This window comes from Narcine bancroftii, chromosome 9 (assembly GCF_036971445.1).
Source record: "Narcine bancroftii isolate sNarBan1 chromosome 9, sNarBan1.hap1, whole genome shotgun sequence".
Taxonomy (NCBI): Eukaryota; Metazoa; Chordata; class Chondrichthyes; order Torpediniformes; family Narcinidae; genus Narcine; species Narcine bancroftii.
The window spans coordinates 121,654,375-121,681,775 of NC_091477.1; the positions used below are offsets into that span (position 1 = coordinate 121,654,375).

The window sequence follows — 27,401 nt, forward strand, 5'->3', positions numbered from 1 at the left end:
TTTACAGTGTGGAAGAGCAGAGGGACCTTGGCGTCCAAATCTATACATCTCTCAAGGCTGCTGTGCAGGTTGATAGGATAATTAAGAATACCTATGGGTTGTTGGGCTTCATTAGTCGGGGGATTGTGTTCAAGTGTCGAGAGATCACTTGTAACTCTACAAATCTCTGGTGAGACCACACCTAGAGTAATGTGTTCAGTTCTGGTTGCCTCATTATAAGAAGGATGTTGAAGCTATGGAGAGGGAGATTCACCAGGATGTTGCCTGGATTGAAAGATGTCTTGTGAGGCAGGGTTAGCGGAGCTTGGAATTTTCTATTTGAAGCAAAGAATGATGAGAGGAGACTTAAGAGGTCGACACAGTTCTGAGAGACATAGATAAGGTGGTCAGCCAGTGCCTTTTTTTCCTAGGTGGGAATAGCAAACACCAGGGGATATCTGTGTAAAGTGAAGGAAGTGGGAGTTCTCATCAATGATAGAGGAAGAAGGTGTTCCTGTTCGTGGAGGGGAGAGGTCCCTTAAAATTAACACTGAGCCATTTGAAGGGCCTGGATGACTTGATCAGTTGCGCCTTTCTGGGGCAGAAATGCAGCTTGTGCTCCGTGCAGACCTGGCAAAACCTGGTCATTTCCCTGATGTCTTCCATGGAGTAGGGCAGATTGCATGCCTTGACAAAATGAGCCATGTGGGTGACCCCTGGATGGCAAAGCTCATTATGTAGAGACCGGAGTTGGCCAGTGTGTGCAGAGGCACAGCTTCCTCTGGATAAGGCATCTGGAGGGTCATTAAGGGTTCCTGGGCGATAGGCAATGTCATAATCGTAGGGGGAGAGCTCGATCCTCCACCCAGCAATCTTGTAATTTTTGATTTTGTTCCTCGTGTCGTTACTAAACATGAATGCGACCGAGCGCTGGTCAGTGAGGAGCGTAAATTTCCTACCAGCCAGGTAGTGTCTTCAGTGCCTCACGGCTTCTATGATGGCTTGGGCCTCCTTTTCCACAGATGGGTTCCAGAGCTCATGGCCTTGTAATATCCAAGGGGAAAAAAATGCAACTAGCCTGCCCGCCTGTTTGAGGGTAGCAGCCAGTGCTATGTCCGAAGTGTCACTTTCCACATTCTCATCCACCATGTGCATGGTGGCTTTCACAATATGATTCCGGAGGTAGTTAAAAGTCGGTTGGGCTTCAGCTGAGAGGGGGAAATTAATGACTTTTAAGAGAAGTCGAACCTTATCAGCGTATTGAAGGATCCATTGGTGTAATATGAGAAAAACCCCAGGCATCTCCTCAAAGCCTTTGTGGTCCTGGGAACTGGGAGCACTAACAGGGAGCACATCCTATCGGGATCGGGGCCAATAATGCCATTCTCCACCATCCAGCGGTTTAGTCCTGAACACGCACTTGTCAGAGTAAGAAGTGAAGTTCAGGGCTTTTGCCGTGTGGAGAAAACTCTGGAGGTTTGTGTCATGGTCTTCTAAGGTGTGGCCACAGATGGTGACATAATCGAGGTAGGGAAGGAAGCCTTCTGTCCATCTGTCTCTGGAAGATAGAAACCCCGTTAGTGATACCGAAAGGGACCCTCTGGAATTGATAGAGATGACCATTAGCCTCGAGTGCCGTATATGGATGGTCCTCGGAATGGATTGGCAGCTGGTGATAAGCAGCTTTTAGGTTGATGGTCGAATAGACCCGATACCGCGCAATATCATTCACCTTGTCCAAAATTTGAGGGAGGGGGTATGCGTCCAAGAGTGTGTACCGATTAATAGTTTGGCTATAGTACTAGCCTGGACTTGTTTTCCCCTTTTACCGCTACCACTTGTGCTCTCCACAGGCTGGTGCTAGGTTCGATTATGCCTTTGTCGAGCAGACGTTGTGTCTCAGACTATATGAAATCTCGGTCTGCTGCACTGTACCTCCTGCTCTTGGTAGCAATAGGTTTGCAGTCTGAGGACAGATTTGGGAAGAGGGGAGGGGGTGGGGGGGGTGTCAATATTCAGTCTGCATGATTTTAGGGGCCCTCCGTTCCAAACTGTTACGGGCGGAGAGGGCCAGAATACTCCAAGGTCATGCTTTTAAGGTGACACAGGAACACCAGACCCAATAGCACTGTAGCACACAATTCATTAAGATAATACAGGCAAAATTTACAGAATTTACCCCACCCCCCCACCTCAAACAACAGATGTTGTTGTTGAATATGGGTAGAATATGAATGAGATGCAAGGAATATGTGGTAATTGGAAGGATACATTTTTAGGTTGTACTTTTGCACAGTCCATGGGTCTATGAAGCTTTCAGGCATTTAGTGGAATGTCTGTTTACCTTCACAGTCACTATAGAGTTGCTGAGCTGGTGAAGTCTGTCCTGATTTAGAACCATTGAGGCTAGGACCCCGGAGACTCCATACTCCTCACTTGAGTGGCCTCCACTGTCCGGGGTTGCCCTGCGTGGGTAAGATGGTGTCATCCTCGTGGCGCGGCAAGATGGCCACCCTCCTTCCTCTGACGATGATGGTGCTGAGTTTGAATTTGGGTCACATCAAGATGACCACCGAGCCTTTTTGCACCATTTCCTCACTCCTCCACCCTCTGTCGGCGCTTAGGTGAATTCGAGGCAGATGGCTTGGGGCTGGAATTTGATCTGGGAGCGGTGCAGGCCGTGGACTTCCCCAGGCTTCCCCTCGCATGGCAAACCCTCACCCAATGCCCTTTTTTTTTGCCACAGCTGGAACACACGAGTCTTTAGCCGGGCAACGAGATTGGGGATGCTGGCTCTTGAAACTCCCTGGCACGGGAAGCAGCAACTATTAGGGGTAGCGGGAGCAGCAGGTCCTTAGAAGGGATCACCTGGGTGAGCGACCTAGCTGGTTTCGAGGTCATCATTCTCGAGCTTGGCGTGTTCCAACGATTTCACCAGTTTAACATGGCTAGCCAGTCCTTCTTGCCCAACTCGAGCAGTCGCTGCCTCGTGTACCTTGAGTGGACTCCCACGACTAGAGTGTCCTGTATCTGTTTTTCTTCACGAACGCAGCCCAAAGCCACTTCATAGCTGCACTTCTTGGCAAGCGTCTACAGATCCAGCAGGTAGTCATCGATGGTCTTTCCTGGCCATTGGTAATGTACAGCAAGTCAGTGCCTCACTAGTACCTCATTTTGCGACTTCAGGAACCAATCCTTCAACACCTCAATGGCAGCATCATATGTAGGGCAGTCCCTGATGACTTGAACACCCTTTTGTTCCTACCCTCGAAACGAGTGCAGACCTCCTGAGTTATCGGTGTGGAAGATGTCTCTGGTTGCGTTCAGGTAGGCCTGGAAGCAGTCTAGCCCAGTACGTGAACTCCTCAGCTGCATCCGGGGACAGAGGGTCTCTATCAACAGCATACCAGGATTGAGTAGCACTTCCATCGTTTAGGGAATAAGCTAATAAAATTGTGGCATGAATAAAAGCACTCACGACTGGAGGGAGAACAAGCACATTTATTAGTTTATAACAGAAGTTATATAATAGTTTTCAGAAGGGTTTGGGTTTAGGCAGGAAACCAGGGTTATATGTGAGCAGATGGGAGCGGAGCCAGCCATTGGCACAACACACTACTAGTGAATCCCAGTTCACTGTAGGGAGACATCGGGGTAAGTTTTCTAAACAGAGCTGTGAGTGCTAGGAATGCCTTGCCGGGGATGGAGGTGGAGGCTGAAACATTAGAGGCATTTAAGAGATTCTTGGACAGGCACATGGGTGAAAGAAAATCAGAGGGTTATGAGTTAAGAATAGTTTCATTTCTTTTTGGTAGGAATATGCAGTTTGGCACAATATTGAGGGACGAAGAGCTGAACTGTAATGTAACAGCTGCTGGATAAAATCTGTTCTTGAAATTAGAACGATTGGACTTCAGGCATCTGTACCGACTGTCTGATGAAGGTGCTGCCATTTTATTTTTGAGAGGCAAGTTCCAGGGTTTAGTTTCAGTTATAATAAAGGAATAGTAGCGGCGGCAACACTGCTCCTGCAATAACACACGCAACCAGACGGGTTGAGCTCAGTGAGCAGACAAGTTTATTGCAGGCTGCTGGACTGCACTTAGACTCCCAGCCCGGACCTGGTTGAGAACCGCGCTGGAGGGCGCTGATGTCACCCGGCGTCACGTGGGCCCCCAGTGCGGGTTTCTGAGCCCCAAAGGAAGGGAAACCACCGACACCACCATTTTGGCCGGCAGCCCCGCCGCGTGGCTTACAAGCGGGACCAGTTTGCCTGCCTTGTGGTGAGCCGCCACACCATGTTGATACCTTTCCACGTCTGGAGGACGTGCTTGAAGGTGTTGGTGTCCCTGTGTATCTGCTGTTTATCTAAGGCGAAGGGGGGCTGGTTTGAGATGTGCCATTACAAAACCCTGGGTGGTGATGGCAGTGCATGTGGCAGCTGGTGCAGATGCAGCCCCTGTGCACCAAAGGGGGAGGATATGAATGGAGAGGATGGTAGGTGTGAGAAGCCTATTCACTGGGTTGAGCTTTCCCACTGCTGTATATCCTCAAGGTAGGAATTATCTGCCGTTTTCAACAACCCAGCTTTAATAAAAATCCAGATCAGTATCAGAGCGACATGAGCTGTTGAGGGGAGAGGGGGAGTCTGGGGCGGAACCATTGTTCGGGGCGGAACCATTGGGGGGCGGAACCATTGTTCGGGGGCGGAACCATTGTTCGGGGGGCGGAACCATTGTTCGGGGCGGAACCATTGTTCGGGGGCGGAACCATTGGGGGGCGGAACCATTGTTCGGGGGCGGAACCATTGTTCGGGGGCGGAACCATTGTTCGGGGCGGAACCATTGTTCGGGGGCGGAACCATTATTCGGGGCGGAACCATTGTTCGGGGCGGAACCATTGTTCGGGGGCGGAACCATTGTTCGGGGCGGAACCATTGTTCGGGGCGGAACCATTGTTCGGGGCGGAACCATTGTTCGGGGCGGAACCATTGTTCGGGGCGGAACCATTGTTCGGGGCGGAACCATTGTTCGGGGCGGAACCATTGTTCGGGGCGGAACCATTATTCGGGGCGGAACCATTGTTCGGGGCGGAACCATTGTTCGGGGGCGGAACCATTGTTCGGGGCGGAACCATTGTTCGGGGCGGAACCATTATTCGGGGCGGAACCATTGTTCGGGGCGGAACCATTGTTCGGGGGCGGAACCATTGTTCGGGGCGGAACCATTGTTCGGGGCGGAACCATTGTTCGGGGCGGAACCATTGTTCGGGGCGGAACCATTGTTCGGGGCGGAACCATTGTTCGGGGCGGAACCATTGTTCGGGGAGTCTGGACTCCGCCGTTCTGGGATTTCCGGTTCCGACAGCGAATACAGTCCGGGTCCCGCGTTTGGGAGGCGGCTCCGTGGGTGACGGGTGAGTGGTTGAACAGGCGGCCGGGGCCAGTCAGTGGCGGGACATTTACCCCCAGTCCAGCTTCGGGGGGGGGGGGGGTTTGGGCCCGGTCACCAGGGAGGGGCGGCGAGAACGTCCCCTCCCCTCCCTCCTCCACCCCTCCCCTCCCTCCTCCTCCCCTCCCTCCTCCTCCCCTCCCTCCTCCACCCCTCCCTCCTCCACCCCTCCCTCCTCCACCCCTCCCTCCTCCTCCCCTCCCTCCTCCTCCCCTCCCTCCCCCTCCCCTCCCTCCCCCTCCCCTCCCTCCTCCTCCCCTTCCCTCCTCCTCCCCTCCCTCCTCCACCCCTTCCCTCCTCCTCCCCTCCCTCCTCCTCCCCTCCCTCCCCCTCCCCTCCCTCCCCCTCCCCTCCCTCCTCCTCCCCTCCCTCCTCCTCCCCTCCCTCCTCCACCCCTCCCTCCTCCACCCCTCCCTCCTCCACCCCTCCCTCCTCCACCCCTCCCTCCTCCACCCCTCCCTCCTCCTCCCCTTCCCTCCTCCTCCCCTCCCTCCTCCTCCCCTCCCTCCTCCACCCCTCCCTCCTCCACCCCTCCCTCCTCCTCCCCTCCCTCCTCCACCCCTTCCCTACCTCCTCCACCCCCTTCCCTCCCTCCTCCACCCCCTCCCCTCCCTCCCTCCCTCCCTCTCTCGTCTGTCTCCCTCCCCTTTCCCCAATGCTGACAGATTCCCTCCCATGTCTCTTGTCTCCCTCCCTCACTGACCCTCTTATCTGGTCCTCCCTGATTCATCGACCTCCTTCCTTTGTCAACCCCTGTCCCATCCATCCTGCTACAAGCCCTGACAGGACTGAACACTTTCCATTTACCAGGCTGAGTGCAGGTTGAACATCTCCCAAGAGGATGAACCCCATCCAGGGTAAATCTACTCACTTGATCAGCCCCTCTTGAATGATCACTCTCTCCATTGTTATTACAGTGTGCACTAACTCAGTCACTCACCCAGTAGTTCCTGACCTTGATGAAAGGGCTCAGGCCTGAAATGTTGGTTCTATACCTTTACCTTCTATGAAAACTGCATGACCTGCTGATTTCCACCAGCATTTCTGTGTTTGTTTTACAATCACAGCATCTGCAGACTTTTGTGTTTCACCCACAAACAGTCAACCTCTGGCACTGTGATGGGAACAACACTACCTGCAGATTCCCCTCCAAGCCATATCATCCTGTCTTGGAAAAGAATCACCATTCCTTTGCCATTGCCAGGTCTCTATGTCCTGGATTCCGCAACCAATGTGCAGTCAGTAGTGCGATTCAGGTCAGGCAATAAATTCACAGCTTGCTGGCAATTTCCACCTCCTGGGAGTGAATAAAGAAAAGCTCATTTCTTGCAGCAGGCCTTCGAGGGACAAATGTTGACTGTGGAATGCCTGTCCCTGAGAAAGTTCAGAGGAGATTTACTAGTATGAGGACGATTGTCAGCTCTTGGACTGCACTCAGAGTACTGAGGATGAGGGGGATCCTCATAGAGGCATTTCAAATGCTGAAATGCCTGGACAGAGGACATAATTTCAGGAAAAAGGGTGTCAGTTTAAAACAGATGTGAAAATATTTCTTTGGTCAGAGGGAGTGAGTCTGGAACGGTGGTTGTGGAAGCGAGGTTGTTGGGTGAACATAAGGCAGAGATTGACAGGTATTGATTAGTCTGGGCATCAAGGGGTAAGGGGAGTGGGGGTGAGTGAGAGGATGGATCAGCTCTTGATTAGAATGGCGGAGCAGATTCGATGGGTCTACTTCTGCTCCTAGATCTTGTTAATTAGAATGCCAGCTTTCTTCCCTTGACACTTGAGCACCAGTCATGAGCTCAGGGGAACAAGGATGGATGGAAAAGATTTTTACATTTCGAGTCTTAGATCATGCCTTTAGTATGGAGGTCTCAGACTGCTGCACTCACCATCCTGGTGTGCAGGACATCTCGATGGAGATGGAAGTGAATTTGTCTTTGCAGTTTTTCTGTGAGGCCATCAGTGGTGCTTCTCTTGTCGTGTCATTAATTTTTCATGATTAATTCCCTCACTCCAGAATGTGAAGTTTCAAATTTAAATTTAGACCGTGCCGCCGAATTACGTTACAACCCTTCGTATGTTTTGAAGGGTGGAAGGAAACCGGAACCCCTGGGGAAAACACATGGGAAGAATGTACAAACTCCTCACACACAGCGCAGGATTCGGACCTGGGTCCTGATCGGTGGCGCTGTAACAGCATTGCACTAACTGCTAAGCTAACCGTGCCGCCCCAAATCAAGGCCGACATTTCCTGCCCGATCGTAGTATCTTTTGTTCAATTAATATTTGTACTGTTGGAAGTTTGCCCTGTCCATTAGGGTTTGTGTCGCTTTATCCTGTTGCATGTTGTGTAGTGTGAGAGAGAGATATATATAAAATACTCTGTTCAGTGTATTTTTGGCATGATAAGCTCAGCTAAAGGTCACATGCTCTCCCCTGCCAAGCATTGTTATTTGCTGAATCTCAGGGGGTTGTTGTGATTGCAAAGATTTCCCAGTTCGTCAAGAACATGAAGCAGTTTTGTGGCTTGATTGTATTGAGCCAAAGGGCCTTTTCTGTTTGGTATACCTCCGTGAACAACTCTGGGGCACCTAGTGTCTCCTCAATGGTGCTCTCTGGTTGTCCTGATGGCTTGTTTTCTCTGGTGTATGAGATTGGGAATTCAAGCCCTTGATTTTTCAAATTAGGAGATTAGGAAATCATCAGACGTCGGAGCAGAATTGGGCCATTCGGACCATTGAACCTACTCCGCCATTTGATTGTGGCTGATTTGGTTTCTCATCCTCTGTCCCATTGCTGGCAAACAAGGTCAGAAAGTGACGATTGATTGAAGAAAGGGCCTGTCTCAATTTTCTTTTCCTCTGTCCCTCCCTGTTGTACATTCCAGTAGGATGAGTCAGGAGCTATAAGGGAAGGATTGTGTCAACGTGATATGCTAAAGATCAACATTGCTGTGTGGGTGAGCTGTACAGAGTTAAACTGCACAGAACGGCCCTTCAGCCCAACTCATCTTTGCTGACCAAATTGGCAGTGTGAGCTAATCCCATTTGCCTGAATGTGCTTCGAGACCTTTCTTTCCAAGTTCTTCCTGTACACTGAACTGACAGCAAGTTAATGCAATGAGGAATGATGAGAGGAGAGTTTAATGTCATATTCATAAGTACAATGTAGGGATGCACCAAAATTCTTGCTGCAGCCACACAGGTAAGATACACTAAAGACAAATTCCACAATATGCCAAGTCAGTAAAAGACAGATAAATATAAGAATAGATAAATATTCACAGTTGCAATTAGTGCATGAAAAAAATGATGTTTCAATAATCATTTGGTGGTCCCAGAGTAGTTAATAGTGAGAGTTTGGGTAGTTTGCGAAAGTTGGTGGGGGGAAACTGTTCTTGAACCTGAGGCGCTGGACTTTATGCTTCTGTACCTTCTGCCTGAAGGGAGCAGCAGTGAGAAGAGGTTGTGACCAGGGTGATGTTGGTGGCAAAGAAGAAGCGTACAGTAGGTCCTCACTTTAATGTTAGTTGATAGGTTCTTAGAAAGTGCTACCTTAAGTGAAATGACATTAAACAAAACCAATTTTATATCGCAGTAAAATACCATGGTATTTTAATATATAGTTTAAATTCTCATCAACGTTATAACAAAATGATGTTGAAAGAAATTATATTATCCAAAGACTTACTGTTCTCTTACAAATTATTTATCCACCTCTACCTTGGGGGGGAGGCGGGGGGGGGAAATCACAGACTGCCTCCACTGCTCTTTGAGGTAGAGAGATCCAAAGTCTCTCAACCTTCTGTGAGAAAACAAATCATCTCATTAGTTTTCAATGCCTAATCTGTGATTTTTGAAGGAAACGTGAAAATCTGCAGATGCTGTGATTGTAGTAAGAACAGAGAAATGCTGGAGGAGCTCAGCAGATCTCACAGTGACCACAGCAGGTAAAGACCTTGAGGAAGGGCTTAGGCTAGAACCATCAGCAATATACCTTTACCTCCAATGGGCGCTGTAAAACCTGCTGAGTTCCTCCAGCATTTCTGTATTTGTGATTTTTAAACAGTGACCCTGAGTTATTCAGTCATAGTGTCACAGAGCAATACCTTTTGGCAACAGGCCTCTGGTCCAAATTGATGTTCTCCACAAAAGGAAATATCCTCTCCACAAAGCTCATCAGAATCTTGTACACTTCAATCCAGTTTCCTTACACTCATCACGGTTAGTGTAGAAGTTAGTACAATACTATTACAGTAGCAGCGACCCAGGTTTGAATGCACTGCTGTGTGTAGGGAGTTCTCCCAGTCTGCGTGGGTTTCCTCCCACGCTCTAAAGACAATGGGGGATGGGTTAATTGGTCACCTGGGCTGGAAGGGCCAGTTATCATTCTGCATTTCTGAATCTAAATCACATTGAGTAAATTTGAGGGTTCAAGTCTACTCTGTCTGAGCTTTTTTCCAAGAACAACTCACCCTGAAACAGCACTGCAAGTTAAGACATGAGATACTGGATATATTCTGGATGATGGAGACAGGAACAAGTGAAGACAGCCAGAAGTGTATCGGAATGACTAAGACTACATGTTAAAAAGCACGCATGACATTTTCTATGGCAGTTAGTTTTCACACAGCAAACTGTCAATAACATCCAGGTGTCTGCTAACCAGGTTACCTGATTTTAGTGAAAAAAAACATAGACATTACGTGTTATAATAACATTACATGCAAATAGTAGTGGACACAGCTCAGGTAAACCCTCAGGTAAAAAAATGTTCTCCGTCGAGAACATCTACAGGGAACAATGTCGGCAGAGAGCAGCAGCAATCAACAAAGACCCTCACTACCCAGCACACGCTCTTCTCACTGCTACCTCCAGGAAAGAGGTATCGGTGCCACAAGACTTGCACCCCTAGGTTCAGGAACAGCTACTACGCTCCACCATCAAACTCCTCAACAAGAAGCTCAATCCTTTGCACTTTATTGAATCTTTTTTCTCTCTGTATTTGTCCAGATTGTTTAAATTTCTTTATTTGTTTACATGTGTACAGTTTTTTTTTACATTTACATTATCAATAATCTCTGGATTGTATGTGATGCCAAGTATGTAAACTGAAAACCAAATTTTACTCATGAGAGGCCCTTTCAATGGTTGGATAACAACAGGGAAGAAACTATCCTCAAGCATGGTGGTGCACGTTTACAAGAGCTTCCGAGGTTGCCCAGGCGTGGAATGATCACGTGAACGGGTTGCTATTCAGCGAGTACTGCTGAGAGGTTACACGTCAGGCCATGGTGTCAGCCGCTACATCCTTATCTGTACAGCTGCGTGTGCACAGTTAAAGTACTTGCGAACATCTGATTCTGCAGGAAGCCTACCCGATCTTTATAATCTTGCTCCAAAACAATGAAAATGTGATGGCACAGTTAGCAATGCTGGTTCAAATCCGTTGCTATCTGTAAGGAGTTTGTATGTTCTCCCCGTGTTCTCCTGGTGCTCCAGATTCCTTCCACCTTTCAAAATGTACAGGGGTTGGAGGTTAATTGGGCGGCACCAGCTTATGGGCCATTTACTGTGCTGTATGTCTGAATTAAATTAAAAATCTGTAGCTTTTGCATTTAAGATTCCTGCCATGGATGTACATTTAGTTTTTTTTCTCCTTTTGCCCACTGCAGCCCCCTGATGAGATGGAGATGCAGATTGCTGCCAAATCAAACACCAGAAAGAGGAGGAGGGACAACGCAGGTTCCAATGGCACCACTGATGACGCCATCCCACTGAAAATCTCACGGCCAGTAAGTGTGGGGAAAGTGATCAGGTTAAACATTGGTCAGATGTTTACTGTCCAGAGGGATTATCTTTCCATCAAGTCAAGTTTATTGTCACCTGATTGTACAAGTACAACCCGACGAAATAGCGTTCTCTAGTCCTCGGTGCAAAACATGCAGACGCACAACCACATACACACAAACAATGCACATGCACGACAAGTATTTAATCTATGCAAATAAATATTGTTTTGTGAATGAGTCTCGTATGGCCAGTGGGAGCAGTTCCTTTGGTTGTTCAGCATTCTCACTGCCCATGGAAAGAAACTCTTCCTCAGTGTGGTGGAGCTGGCTCTGATCCTCCAGAATCCAGATAGAAGCAGCTGAAAAATGCTGTTGAAGGGGTCCTCAATAATTTTAAGCATCCTCTTCAGACAACGATCCAAATCAAGCATTTTGGATAATGAAGAAGGTTTTTGGATAATGAAGAAGGTTTTCAAGGATTGCAGAGGGATTTGGGCTGCTTAGAAAAGTGGGCTGAAAAATGGCAGATGGAATTTAATGCTGATAAGTGTGAGGTGCTTCATTTTGGTAAGAAGAATCAGAACAGGACATACGTGGTAAATGGGAGAGCATTGAGGAATACAGAAGAGCAGAAAGATTTAGGAGTGACGGTACATCGTTCCCTGAAGGTAGAAACTCACGTGAATAGGGTGGTGAAGAAGGCTTTTAGTATGCTGGCCTTTATCAATCATTGCATGGAATATAGGAGTTGGGAGGTGATGTTGAGATTGTATAAGACGTTGGTGCGGCCTAATTTGGAGTTCTGTGTGCAGTTCTGGTCGCCTAATTATAGGAAGGATATAAACAGAGTGGAGAGAGTGCAGAGAAGGTTTACCAGAATGTTGCCTGGGTTTAAGCATCTGGAGTATGGGGAGAGATTGGACAGATTGGGTCTTTATTCTTTGGAGCGTAGAAGGTTGAGAGGGGATTTGATAGAAGTATTTAAGATTATGAAAGGGATAGACAGAATGGATGTGGATAGACTATTTCCATTAAGAGGAGGAAAGTTTAAAACAAGAGGACATGAGTTAAGAATTAAGGGGCAGAGGTTTAGAGGTAACATGAGGGGGAACTTCTTTACTCAGAGAGTGGTAGCTGTGTGGAATGATCTTCCGGGAGAAATAGTGGCGGCGGAGTCAATTGTATTATTTAAGAAAAGGTTGGACAGGTATATGGATGAGAGGAAGATGGAGGGTTATGGGCATTGTGCAGGGAGGTGGGATTAGAAAGGGGTGTTTGGTTCGGTGCGGACTAGAAGGGCCTAATGGCCTGTTTCTGTGCTGTAATTGTTATGTTATGTTTATGTTATATGTCGATGGGGAGGAGGGGAGCCCCATTGATCCTCTGTTAGCCACTCTTATGGACCTGTAGATTTGACCTCTGATCCATTTCTCTCCAGCAACTGTACCACAGCATGATGCAGTTGGCCAAGACGCTCTCGATAGAGCTGCTATAATTGGTTTATTTCATGGTGAGGGATAGCCTTGCCCGCTTCAGTCTTCTCAGACTGACAAGTGAAGAGATGTTAGGTCACTAGTTAAGTGAATTCCAAGGAACTTAGAACTCTCCACTACAATGTGGAGTGGAGGGTGGTCGTTCCTGTTTCTCCTGAAGACCACAATCATCTCCTTCAACTTGTCCATGTTGAGACACAGGTTGTCACTCTCGCACCATTTTTCTTCTCTGTGCAATTCATTGTTGTTGCTGGTGACACCAACCACTGTGTGTCACCTGCAAACTTGATGACTCTGTTGGAGCTGGATTTGGTGATGCTGTTGTGGGTCAGTAGCAAGGACAGGAGTAGGCCGAGCTCACAACCCTAAGGTGCACCAATGCTCAGCGTGACGGAGCTCAGCATTCTGGTATCAACATGGACAGACTTGATCTTTCCAATAGGCGGTATAGAATCCAGAAACATAGATGGGTGTTGAGTCCCAGCAAGGACAACTTCTCCACCGGCTTCTGGCAAATGATCGTATTAAACATTGAGCTGAAGTTAATGAACCTTTGAGGGCCAAATTGATGTAACTCAATCAATCTGACTTGATCCACTTGTAGCCACTTGGATGAAATAACCACACAAGACATTTCTAGAGTGAATCGAACAGATTTGCTCTTCATCACCCTTGCAACCTTTTAAAAGCCAGAATCGTGTGCTCAACACTGCACTGACGTCATCGCACACTGGCATCACATGGCCAGTTCAATGCCTCCTGGAAATTTAGTGACACCATAGTGCCGCTACATGCACCCCCACCCCCCCACCCCAAGAACTGGTAGAAAGGTTTGTGTGTCTTTTAGGTTGTCGACCTCTACGACAGACTGGTCCAGGGCACCTACAACATGATAACAACAAGTGGTGTCCAACTCGACTTGGCGAAGGTGAAATTGAGTTTCAGCCTGTTGGAACCACAGTTCAGGCTCAGCTGTCCAGAAAGGGGGCAGCTTCACAGCAACGGCTGCAGAGTCCATGTTTGTCCAAAAATACGTTTTTGGACTTGTTGTGGCCACTGGAATCACAGTAGACATGATGAAATAAACACACAAGGTATTTCTAGAGTGAATTAAATGGATTTACTCTTCATCACACGTGGATCTTTTTAAAAGCTGGAATCATGCGCTCAACACGCACTGATGTCATCATGCACCGACGTCACATGGCCAGTTTGATGCCTCCTGGGAGTTGTAGTGCTGCCATAGCGCCAGTACACACTCATTCTTCAGTAAAGTCTTTCCTCACTTCAGAGCAGCAGTTCGGTGACGCGTGCAAGTTTTAAAATGGCATGTGATTCCCAGGCCTCCGTGGTTGGTGTAAATGGTGAACCAAAGGCGTCCACTGACCATCCCTGGCGAGAATCACTTCCCGCTTCTTGCAGTTGTGATTCATTACCCGGAACTGTTGGACAGTGGCTGGAGAAGAGCTTCCTTTCTCCAGCATTGTGTTTTAACTTCAATCTGGGTGTCTGCAGACTTTATTGTTTTACATCAAATTCAAGTCTAATGTCACATGTATTAAGTACAGTGAAAATGTTTGTTTGGTGAGCAGTCTAACTAGACCATACACATTGTTAATAGGTTAAAACACAACATATGGTGTAAAGCTACAGAGAAATCAGTTAGTACAGACCAATGTCAACATTATTTTGCTAGCGTGAGATTCATTCAGGTGTCTGATAACAATATGAGAGCAGTGAGAATGATGAACGACCTAAAGAACTCACACTAACCATTCAAGACTCTCATATTCACAAAGGGAAATCTGTCTATTTATTTACTTGTGCAGATGAATACTTGTCCTGCCTGTGTATTGTTTTACACTGAGGACCAGAGAATGATGTTGTACAATCTGATGATAGTAAACTTACTGAATTTATCTGCAGCTTTTGCACTTCTCTGTTTGATGGCAATGGCAGGTGACTCTAAGAAGCAGTCATTTCTTTAGTGGCACCTGTAGTGGCTGGCTCCCGTTAATTCTGAGTCTTCTCTCTTGACATGTCTTCATTTTAGACCCTTTCTTTTCCGGCTCCCTTCGCAAACGAGAATGGAGTGATAACTGAGAAGCCATATCAACGCATGACATTTGAAGAGGCAAAGGGAGGAAAGCCACGTGAGTACCGACTGTTTGTGGTTGCGTGCAGATTCTAGTGACCTTCTCCATCACAAGCACAGCTTCTTTCCCTCCACCATCAGATTTCTCAATGAACAAGGAACCACAGACCCTACCTCATTTTGTCTTCTTTCTTCGTCTTGCACTATTTTAAGGTGGTTTATATGAATGTTGGCACCTGTGACGCCGCTGCAAAAGAATGAATTTCGTGACATGTTCGTGACAGTAAATTCTAATTGTGATAGGCTAGTCATTGAGTCATACAGCATGAAACATAAGACCAAAAAGTCCCACCTAGCTGTGTTTGGCCCATGTCCATCTAACCTCTCCAATCCCTGTATGTTTCTTCAGCATTGCAAGCTTACCTGCCTATGACCTTCTCGAACAGCTTGTTTCATACACTCACCACCCTATGTAAAAAAAAAAGATACCCTCAGGTTCCTATCCTGTCTGTTCAGAGGTCTAATTCTAAAGTCCTAGTCTATCCCTAACTGGAGAACTGCTTTCAGAACCTCAATGAAAGATGTATTGACTTTGGAAGGGACAATGCAAAGATTAATCAGAATGATACCAGGGTTTCAAAGGTTAAATATGAGGACCATTTGCAGGGTCCAGAATGTTGGACTCGTGAGTAACTTAACTGAGCTGATTAAAGGATTTGAAGAATAGAGTTTTGAATAGAAAATTTGAAGGGCTGCGTGGCCATTTTCACATTGCATGTTGGAGGAATGCCCGATATACCAGGCTAGATGGTGTGTTGCGATGACCTTCCTAATACTGTTCCTTTGTTGGGCTTGGTCCAACTTGGTAATGTTGAGGTGCTGCCAAGATTGTTTGCAGTTTAAGAAGGTCATCAGCTGTCTCCTTCTGTTTTGGAGATGTGAGAGTTCCTGTCCTCGCTTGCCCTGACGGTGGGGTGACATTGCAACACCCTTGGACAAGCAGAGGGTGGGAGATGTTCAAAACGCTATCCTGCAAATGGCAATAGTCGGTGGTTAAATGATCATTCTAAATGAATAGTCAGCTGTGAATTGCAGATCTTTTGTTCAACCTGAATGCTGCTTGTTCAAGAGCAAAGCTCATCACTGAGTTCCACATCCCAAGGACCACTATATAAAAAAGGCTTGCATTTGTCCAGTGCCTTTTGTAGCCAAAGAAATTTCAACAGCTTTCAGTTGATTATTGATACATACAGCTGGAAGTAGGCCCTTTGGCCCATTGTGGTCATGAGGACCCTTTTGCCCATCAGCATGAATTCCTGAGTTCCACATCCCAAGGACCACTATATAAAAAAGGCTTGCATTTGTCCAGTGCCTTTTGTAGCCAAAGAAATTTCAACAGCTTTCAGTTGATTATTGATACATACAGCTGGAAGTAGGCCCTTTGGCCCATTGTGGTCATGAGGACCCTTTTGCCCATCAGCATGAATTCCTAAAGTCTGAAGTAAAAACACAATGCTGGAGAAACTCAGCAGGTCACACAGGGTACTTTATATAGCAAAGTTAAAGATACATAACCAACATTTCGGGCTTGAGCCCTTCATCAAGGTATGTACAAAGATTCGGGCGCCTGCTTACATTTTGCACTAAACACGATGTCTACGGACTTGCATGTTTTACTCCCAGTGGCCTGAATCAGGTCTCGATCTTTCTATGCCTTACCCATTTAAATGGGTATGTTACTGTTTCAATGACAGTGTGCAGGGTAGAGATAAAAGTACGGGTAAATAGTGCAGGTGCATCTTTTAACCATAGTTATTGTATCTGATTCTATAACTTCTTCAGACGGTTCCAGATATTCATCACTCTGCAGTAAAAGCACCCTTCCGATCCCCTTTATTATCTCATCCTCACACCTTGAACTTACTTCCTCTTGTTTTTTTTTTACCCTGACCATGAGGGGGGGGGAGGATATTTCTTTAAAAGTATTGTCATTGGAAAGCAAGCAGTCAGTGTGAACTGATTAAGCTTCCACAAACAGCTGTATGATAAGGAAAAAAGATGATCCATTTCAATGATCTTGATTCAGGGATAAGTATTGATTAAGACACTGGGTGAAGTGCCCTGTGCTCTTCTTTAAACAATTAAGGCAATGACATAGGAGCAGAAATAAGCTATTCGGCCCATCGAGTCTGACCCACCATTCAATCATGAGCTGATCCATTTTCTCAATCAGCCCCACTGCCCGGCCTTCTCCCCATAACCTTTGATGCCCTGGCTAATCGAGAACCCATCAATCTCTGCATTAAATCCCACCAATGACCTGGCTTTCACAACCGCCTGTGGCAACAAATTTCACAGATTCACCACCCTCTGGCTGAAGAAATTCTGTTCTAAGTGGATGCTCAAGTTGTGCCTTCTTGTCCTAGGCTCTCCCACCGTGGGAAACAACTTTTCTACATCTACTCTGTCCATGCCTTTTAACATTCAAAATGTTTCAATGAGATTCCTCCTCGTTCTCCTACATTCCAGTGAGTCCAGACCAAGAGCTCCTCGTATGATACCCCTTTCAATCCCGGAATCATCCTTGTGAATCTCCTCTGAACCCTCTCCAATGTCAGCACATCCTTTCTTAACAGAATTCAATCCTTTAACTATTCTTGAGCACCAGCAGATGGGTATAATAATAGGATATTGAGTTAGTCAGTCAGAGTGCAGCATGTTACTGTTTCAATGACAGCGTGCAGGGTAGAGATAAAAGCACGGGTAAATCTTTTAACAGTTGGAGGTCAGAATCCTGTTTATTGTCATGGACTTGTGTCATGAAATGTGTTTTGTGGCAGCAGGATTGTGCAGAACAAGGTGTAAAATTATTACAAAGTACAATTATGTAAATACAAGATTTTTAAAAATAAACAAGTAGTGCAGAAATGAGAAAAGTGAGGTAGTGTCCAGAGGATTATTGTCTGTTCAGAAATCTGATGGCAGGGAGGAAGGTCCATTTAAGAGCAGGAAAGAAACTGTCCTTCAATACAGAGGTTTAGAAACATAGAAGGTAGGAGCAGGAGTAGGTCATTCGGCCCTTCGTGCCTGCTCCGCCATTCAACGAGATCTTGGCTGATCTTAAAGTTCAGTACCCCGACCCCGCCTTCTCTCCGTAACCCCTGATGTTTGGTCCATCACGTGTATCTTATGTCCGGCTAAAGGGGAGGAGAAGAGAGTGTGTCCCAGGTCCTTTATTTTGTCGGCAGCTTTCCAGAGACAGCAGAAAGTGTAGACAGAGTTGATGGAGAGGAAGTGAGATTGTGTGGTGGCCTGAGCTGTGTTGTGATCTGCGGTTTGGCTCTATGTAGGAAGGATGATTCCTTGGCTGGGAATTTTGGCACTACATTGGAGAATTAGGGCTTTTAGGATGAATATGAGGAGACATTTCTACAATCGGAGTGATGATTCTTTGGAATTTTCTGCCCCAGAAAGCTGATGAAGCTCAGTTAGTGAGTTAACTGAGATCAATAAATTTCTGGATTCGAAGATCATTGAGATAGAGGGATGGGGCTGAAGTGGAGATTCTCTGGATCTTAATGCATAGCAGAGCAGGCTGGAGGTTCAAGGACCCTTTTATTGACACTAATAACACACAAAAATATACATAAGGCTGTAAGGCAAACAAAGAGCTGCCACGAGCATTGCCTAGCGCCAATCTTTCCTCTAATTTTTAGTAGTTAGTGTGCGGAAAAATCTTATACAAATATTTTTTTCCTGTGACCAAAGTATGTGTGCACTGAATGCTTGTGCATTCAATAAGTATAATTATGAATTACTACATTGTTTTAGGTAGCTAACATTAATTTCCTTTGTGCTCTGGTTGGAAAGCATGTATGTGCACGCACAGTTCAGAGGGAATGGTGCCCGGTGCTCCTGCAATTCAAGAGAGACAGAGAAGCAAAAGAGAGACACTCAGAGTCACCAAGTGTCCATGGATTCACCTCCAGCTCTTCTCCAGCCTCAGCACAGGAGAAGGCTGTTTAACCCTCTAAGCGCGTTTCAGGAATGAATTAAGAAATTTGCAGAAATCATTTGATAATGCAAAAGATTTCTTCCACTTTCAGATGATCGCCCGGTTCGAGTTTACGCTGACGGTATCTTCGATATGTTTCACTCTGGGCATGCAAGAGCACTGATGCAGGCAAAGGGCCTTTTCCCCAACACATATCTAATTGTGGGAGGTAAGGAATGAATTGTCATTGTCACCGGTAGTATGTGCTGTCCTACTGACTCCTTGCACTGAGCTCCACGTCGAGTGATCTTACCATCCGCGCTTGCAGTGTGGTGCTGTGCCTTTACATCCTGCCACAGACGCCCGACCACATAATCCAGGCTGGTGGAGTTACTGAGCGCGTGCTGCAGGATGGGTCGCACTATGAGCTGAGGTTAATGGAGAAAGTACAGCAGGGTTACCTGCCCCCATGTTGCTGCCTCAGCGTGATTGCCAGAAACAGGAGCAGGAGTTAGCCATACGGACCATTGAGCCTGCTCTGCCACTCAGTGAAATCACAGCTGATCTGGCTGTGGACTGAGTTCCATCTACCTCCCCTTTCACCCTTAATTACCTGACTCTACAAAAATCTATTTTAAATACATTTTATGAGACACCCTCCACTGCTTCCTTGAGCAGATAATTCCACCGATTCCCACTCTCTGGGAGAAACAGTTCCTCCTCATCTCCATCCTGTACCTGCTCCTCTGAATCTTGAGACTGTGACCCATAGTTCTTGTCTCACCTACTAGTGGAAACAACCTTCCTGACCTTTGATGCCCTGGCTAATCAAGATCCTATCAATCTCTGCCTTAAAAACACTCAATGACCTGGCCTCCACAACCATCTGTGGCAACAAATTCCACAGAATTTCACCCCTTGGCTGAAGAAATTCCTCTGCGTCTCTGTTCTAAGTGGACATCCTTTCATCCTGAAGTTGTGCTTTTTTGACCTAGACTCTCCCACCATGGAAAACAACCTTTCTACATGTGGAGTTTCTGAAGAGCTGCGTTAGAAATAGCCTTTTTACTACATTATAATAGAACCATGCTATTCACTACGGTTAGCATCAGCGACCCGAGTTCCATTCCTGCGCTGTCTGTAAGGAGTTCGTATGTTCAACCCGCGTTTGCATGGGTTTTCCCCAGGTGCTCCATTTTTTCTCTCACCCTCCAAAACATACAGGGTTGTAGGTTAATTTGGGAGTAATTGGACAGGTTGGAATTGGCTTCTACTGTGCTCAAATTAAAATTTTAAAATAAATACATCTGGACCAGCAAAGCCGCCTGCATTTGAACATGGGCTTCAGCCTCAGCTCTCCAGCGTAAAGCTTGAATCTCCACCCATCCCTTTCTTGCCAAGCTACGGGTATACTGCTGTAGTCCTGTGGAAGGAATAGATCACTTTTCTGGTGCCAGTGGACCATGCGATACAGTGCGTTTGTGATGGTTTCCAACCCCAAAATGAGTTTAAAAAATCTGCAGATGCTGGGGTCAAGTGCAATGCACAAATATACATGCACATTTTTGTTTGTGGAGTAACCCTATCCCTACATTACAACCAGACGAAAAGGCGTTGTGGTGCACACACAATGCACAGCACATAATCATTTCATATATACATAAAGATATCATTTAAAATATTTGGATCGACTAAGTCATTTATAGGATATTGATCATTAATCTTGCAGCCTGCGCGAAGAAGATCCTTCCCAGCCTGACGTCCTGATTTTGATGCTCCTGTACCTCCTTCCTGATGGTAGTGGGTCAAAGATACTGTGTGGTTGTTGGAAAGCATCCTCAGTAATTCTTTGAGTCCTATTTAAGCAATGCACTGTGCACTGCCTGTGTGGAGTTTGCATGTTCTCTCTATGATTTCTTCTGAGTGCTCCAGTTTCCTCCCATAGCCTTGGACATGGTAGGTGAATTGACCACTGTTACTTGTCCTGAATGTGTAGGTGAGTGGGGAGAATTTTAAAAAAAGATTAATGTAAATTTAAATTTAGACCTACAACATGGTAACAGGCCCTTTTGGCTCTGCCCAATTATACCCAATTGACTTACAGCCCTCAGTTCGTTTTGAAGGGTGGGAGGAAACCGGAGCTCCTGGGGAAAGCCCACGCAGACACAGGGAGAATGTACAAACTCCTTACAGACAGCGCGGGATTCGAACCCTGATCCCAAATGCATGTGCTGTAACAGCTATGCTTACCTTGTTTCCCAAATGTAGGGATAGTGTAAATGGGTGGTTGATGGTAGGCATGGGGTCGTGGGCTTATAATACTCCCTGAATCTTAGACTGAATGAATGTTGTGCAAATTGGGATGGGGTTCAGTCTAGTTGGTGTGCTGAGGTGAGTAACACAATGCCTGCTTGTCCTTGTAGTATGCAACGATGACCTGACCCACCAATTCAAAGGGTTTACTGTGATGAACGAGGAAGAGAGGTATGACGCAGTCAGACATTGCCGCTATGTCGATGAGGTTGTCCGAAATGCACCCTGGTCTCTGTCATCCAAGTTCCTCGAAAAGCACAGGGTAAGTTGGTTTATTTGCAGCCCCCACCAACCTGTCGTGTCCTGACCAAGAGAAATAATTTCTGCTATTTAGGCTGGGCACAGCTTCTAAAAATATTTAAACGATGCAGAAAATGATAGAAATTTGGAACTCTTTCACAAGCACAAATTATTGCTGGGATCTCAGCTTTTATCCAAACCTATTGAGTCAAATGGTGGCGTAAATATAAATGAATATAACAATGTACAGTGAAGGGACCAAAATGGGGGGACCAGATATGGGGTGGGCGGAACGCAGGTGAGGGTTACCTGAAATTGGTTAATTCCATCGAGCTGTAGACTACCCAAGTGGAATTACAGATGTTGTTTCTCTAGTTTGTGTTGGGGCTCAGAATAGCAGTGGAGAAGACAGAGGGCGAGAAAGTCTGTGTGGGAATAGGAGGTGGAGTTGAAGTGGCCTGCGACCGTAAGCTCAGGATTGTCATTGTGGACAGAACACTGATGCTTCTCTAAGTGATCAAAACACGAAAGCCTGCAGATGCTGTGATTGCAGAGGAAACACTGAAATGCTGGAGGAACTCAGCAGGTCTTGCAGTATCCATAGAAGGTAAAGATGGTCTCAGCCCTTGAAGAAGGGCTCAGGCCCGAACGTCAGTTATATGTTGTTACCTCCAATGGACGCTGCGAGACCTGTTGAGTTTCTGTGTGTTTTTTAGCCCCCACAAAGTGATTGCCTTGCCTGTGCTTGGTCTTGCCAATGGAGAGGCGGCCATATCTGCAAGACCAAATGCAGAGGTTCGACCACTGTAGAAGTATGGAGCATTGATTCAATCACATGTACATTACAAGGTTTTTCCCAGGTTTTTGGAATGTGGTTGGTTTGTGTTTGGGAAACATCAATAATCTTGGGGCCTTTGGAACTCAAAACTACCATCACTTGTTGCTTTTCTTATTTCATGCCTGGATCTTGTTGACATTATTTTCTGTTTAATGTTAAGTGAAGGGGTGATAATGCATGGAGGTAGCAAAGGGATAGAAGGTGATTTGAACATATGCCTTGTTTCTGGGTCATTTTCCAATATAATCCTGGTTTTGGGGAAGTTATTGATGAAATAGGTGTACTATAGCCAATTTAGGACTGGGAAGATTGTTTATCAGCAATCTCAATCATCTCCTTTCTGGATAGGATTCCATAGAGTGGCATATACAAGATTCCTTTATTGTCATGTCATAGTACAGAACATGGTCAAGTAATATTATAAGAAATTGCTTGACACCCCTTACAGTACAAGAGAAAGAGAAGCAAATGAGAGTCCCTTCAGATCATTGAAGTGTCTGTGGATTCGCCTCCAGCCGCTCCCACACCCTCTGCAGCCGCACAGAGTCTTGTTCTATCCGTTGGCCACCCAAGCCCCAGATGCAAGTCTATGATACTTGGTGCTACACTTGGCCAAGTGCTGCCTCAATGTCAGTGAACCTCAGGCTGTTTAATGCTGTGGCTGGTCAGACGTCACTTCAATCAAATGCCAACACAGTTCGTGGCAAGTTAGGATATTGGTGCACTGGTGGGGCAGAGGCTGACATCCAGAACTAGAGGTCTGGGTAGTGCATGTGTGTTGATTATTCAGATGTCCAAGAAATGCTCTTAAGAATTATTGTTTTAATGTCAGGTGTTTGAAGATTTCTTTCTGTTACAGATTGACTTTGTAGCTCACGATGATATCCCGTATTCCTCTGCAGGAAGCGATGATGTTTACAGACACATTAAAGAAGCAGGTAGGTGTGTGGTGGGGAGAGAAGTGCCTCCTGTCTTAGATTTACAGTCACAGAAATAGATCCTTTGTCTCACTGTGGACAAGTTCTCTCTCGTCTGTACTAATCCTGTTTGCACCACTTGGCAATTCAAGTGTTCATCTACGAATTTAAAAGTTTGAGTATCTCTGTCTCCACCATCTCCTTGGCAATGTGTCCAAGATTCCCACCTTTCTCTGGGTGAAGAAATTTTTCCTCAAAATCCATCTGTCCCTCACCTTAAATCTATGCTCTTAAAATTTAGAAAAGTCTGCTACAACAAATTCCTACTACACCCTACATTTGCCTCATAACTTTGTTTACCTCTACCCACCCCCCTCCCCCCGGCCAAAGCCCCTGTCCCTTCTTGGCAGCATTCTCTGCTTCCTCTCCTATTTAAGGCGCTGCCTCGAGAAGGTCACCCTGGTCACAACTTCAAAAATTCTATCCTCTGTCATTCGTCCCCCAAGTGGTCCCATTCACCCTTCCTATCGATGCTGTGTGACCTGCTGAGTTTCTCTAGCAGATTTGGGCATTGCATCTGCACATTTTCTTGTTTGTTCTCAGTTAAATATTGGGGGAAGTTGAAATCTGTTATTGATAAACCTCTCTGTGATTTTCCGATACACCTGTTCCCTCTTGCTCCAATATCATCGGGAGATATGTGGTAAAACTATTATAAAGTGATCACCCATATTTGCTCCTCAGCTCCATCCAAACTGAAGAACTTTCTGGAATATTCTCAGTCATCCCTGCATAAATGCATTAATGTTGCAATCTCCCCTCCTCTTGCATCTCTCCCCATCTCACCTGAATGTTCTACACCCAGGAATTTGAGTTTCCAGTCCTGCCCTTCTTCCAGCTTTGTGATGGCCACCATCTCATACTCCTGTGTACTTGTCAGTTCATATGGCCTACTCGTGAGATTCCTTTCATTATACAGGTACACGATCCTTTATCCGGAACCCTTGGGGGACACTGTGTTCCGAATTTCGGATTTTTCTGGATTTCGGAAAGCCCACTCGAATTGAGCTGCCATATCCACCCCCACCCTCTTCCAGTTGCCCAGCCTCCTCCCCCGACTGTGGTCGCTTGGCCACCGGTCCCTCGGCCACCTCCCCGACTGCCGGTCCCTCGAGTCTCCTCCCCTGCCCACCTTCCCCAACCACCCGGCAGTCTCCCCCAACCGCGGTCCCTCAGCCGTCTCCCTGACCACCAGTCCCTCAGCCGCCCTGCAGTCTCTCCCGGCCGCCTCCCCCGACGGCCAGTCCCTTGGCCGCCCTGCAGTCTCCCCCGACTACCGGTTCCTTGGCCGCCTCCCTCGGCCTCCTTCCCCCAAACGTCGGTCCCCACTTTCCAGATTTTGGAGCTTTCCGGATTTTAGATGTCTGGATAAAGGATCGTGTACCTGTAGTAGCAGTTTCGTCTTCCCTTCCTCTCACGTACCTTATCACACCCATGCCTGCTCTGTCTGACTATACACTAACTAAATTTTGTTCTCTTTGTATTTCTCCATCCCAATCTTCCACCCGCTAACCCAACCATACCTCTAACTTGTGTCCATTCTCCTGTCAAAGCAATTTAAACCCTCCCTGTTTGAATACAAATTAAGATTTTAATTTAATTTAAATTTGGACATGTAGCATGGTAACAGGCCCTTCCAGCCCACAAGCCCAGGCCACCCAATTAACCTACCACCCCGGTACATTTTTGAATGGTGGGAGGAAACCAGAGGGCCCGGAGGAAACCCACACAGACGCAGGGAGAATGTACAAACTCCGTACAAACAGCTCCAGATCCGAACCCAAGTTGCTGGCACTGTAATAATGTTGGGCTTCCGACTATGCTAACCATGACACCTGCATGAGATGACCAGTGTTACAGTGGGAAGGGAAATGTGGAATTCAATTCAATGTGGAGGGCAATATGGTTGGGAGCAGATTTAACATTTCTTGGTCACTGTCTTGTTATATTGCTTTGTCATTTTGGTTCCAGTCATATGGATATTTAAGATGATTAAAGGATTTGGTGACTTAATAACAAGTATTTCCCCTTATACATAATGAAACACAAGTTTAAAATTAGAAGCAAACTGTTCATGGAGAAATATCAGTAACGTAGGAGGCAGAACATAGGAACTGCCACCTCTCCCAACTAATTATGCAGCCAATTGATAATTATTCAGGAGCCTGATGGTTGCGGGGAAGAAACTGTCTTTAACCCTTTTTGCTGCGTGCTTTCAAATTCTTGAGCCTTCACCCTGATGGGAGGAGAGAGTGTGTCCGAGGTGTGATGGGTCCTTCAATGCTTCAGCTGCCTTTCCCAGGCAGCAGTAGATGTCGATGGAGTCCGTGGAGGGGAGGGAAGTTTGTCTGATGTTCTGAGCTTCTTTGGTTTCTGATCTTGAGCATCCAGCAACAACTCTAGTGAGAGACAAGGGGAACATTCTGTTACCTACTTCAGTACACAAAACAAAAGACAGAATTTATAGGCTAATTGGGGTATTGGGGGGGGGGGGGTAGAGGCCAGTGGGCCGGAAGGACCAATTACTGTGCTGTGTGTCTGATTTAAATTTAAATATCTTCACCTCCTATGGACACTGCAAGACCTGCTGAGTTCCTCCAGCATTTCTGTGTTTTTACTAGAAGCAGGTAGTCAACAGATACCTGCAACATATTGTGGTGTCTGAATGGTATTTTTTAACTTGCTGCCCAAATCAGGTTATGAAAGTTCGTCCTATACATAGAACATTACAGCACAGAAACAGGCTGCTTCAGCTGTTCTAGTCTGAGCCAAACCATTATTTTTGTTGCCTCGACCCACTGACCTGCACCCAGTCCATATCCTTCCATCCCTCTCCCATCCATGTACCTGCCCAAATTCCTCTTAAATGTTAAAATTGAGCCTGTATTCACCACCTCAGCTGGCAGCTCATTCCACACCTCCACCACTCTCTATGTGAAGAAGTTTCCCCTCAAGTTCCCCCTAAACTTTTCCCGTTTCACCCTTAACTCACGTTCTCTGGTTTTGATACAATGAACGGTTTTGCCAAAATTCTTGCTTGCTGCAGCCACTCAGGTACATGAGATGCAGAAACAACCATAGTATAAATTAAATTACCACAATTCAAATTTTAAGCTTTGAAATTTTGTTATCCCATCAACCTCTGTACGTGATCCAGCAGAAAGATTACTAACGTGAAGGACAAAGATCAATGGCAGGTGTTTCCAAATTAAATTTTGCTGCCATTCTGTAATTTCTTTGTTTGCTGTGGAATATTTTCTGACCAATTTCGACTCCACAATACACCATGGAGGCTTCTGCATGAATTTGCCTGTTATGACCCAGTTGTGATCATGTGATGTATGTGCCCAATGCACTCCTGTCACAGGAATATAATGATCTGGGGAATGTCAATCTTACACAGAACACAAGGGCGGAGAAGCAGGTTATTTGTGGGCTTAACCCTTAGATACAGTGATAACCCTATCAGCAGGTTGACCCCACCACAAAGTCATTCTGCTTCCTCACTTGCTTGTTTCTAACTGTGGCAATTGGAAATCTTCCACCACGATGGGAGGGTGGACACAACATCCGGCTGTGTCATTTTGGCAGGTGACTTCCCTGCTGGCCTAATCATCCACTACCTAACTGTGTCGACCCTTCAGACAAAACTGTTAGCACATGCCTCTCTGTTCATCCTTTAAGTCTTCTGATTCATCACTGATTAATATTATTCTGTAGCTGGAGCAAGCGATCCTTGGCTCCACTCCCCTACAGAGAATATTCAGCCATGCTCGTGTTGCAGAGTCTAAAGGTCAGAAGTTTGTTACATTCCAGAGACTTGTGTTGATTAAGGCTGAGGGTTCAGCACTGCAGTGTGAGGGCCGCTATCTTTTGAGTAAAACTAAATCCACAGTTCATTGTCCTTTTCAAATAGGTCTGAAAAATCCTCTGTCTCTACGTCTCTCCACTTCGCCCAGTACCTATCACTCACTCGAAACCCCTCCCCAGCTTCCTGCCCCACTTTTTCCCTTTATCTATTTGATATCAGAAACAGAATTTATTGTTATGAACGTGTCACAAAATACATTGTTTGGCACTATTACAGGTGTAAATACTGCTATAAATTACATTTTTTTTAAATAAATAAATCTGCAAGGTGAAGAGAAAGTGAGGTCATGTCTGATGGAGGAGGGGAAGAAGCTGTTTTTGTACCATTGGGTGTTCATCCTATACCTCCTTCCTGATG

General features: G+C 46.3%; 1 protein-coding gene across 2 annotated transcripts in view; it reads left to right on the forward strand.

Annotated features, from left to right (window-relative positions):
• The first annotated feature begins 5,293 nt into the window (after positions 1 to 5,293).
• Positions 5,294 to 27,401, forward strand: part of pcyt1aa (phosphate cytidylyltransferase 1A, choline a) — a 32,401-nt gene continuing 10,293 nt past the window's right edge. Inside the window, exons 1-6 of one of the 2 annotated variants that reach the window (XM_069897575.1) lie at positions 5,294 to 5,394; positions 11,107 to 11,226; positions 14,770 to 14,869; positions 18,918 to 19,034; positions 21,229 to 21,380; positions 23,056 to 23,134. In XM_069897575.1, the coding sequence (XP_069753676.1) occupies positions 11,119 to 11,226; positions 14,770 to 14,869; positions 18,918 to 19,034; positions 21,229 to 21,380; positions 23,056 to 23,134 (556 nt within the window). In that variant the 5' untranslated portion in view covers positions 5,294 to 5,394; positions 11,107 to 11,118. Of the gene's footprint in view, positions 5,395 to 6,239; positions 6,287 to 11,106; positions 11,227 to 14,769; positions 14,870 to 18,917; positions 19,035 to 21,228; positions 21,381 to 23,055; positions 23,135 to 27,401 lie in introns of those variants that run through there. The other variant, XM_069897576.1, reaches the window with a different exon arrangement.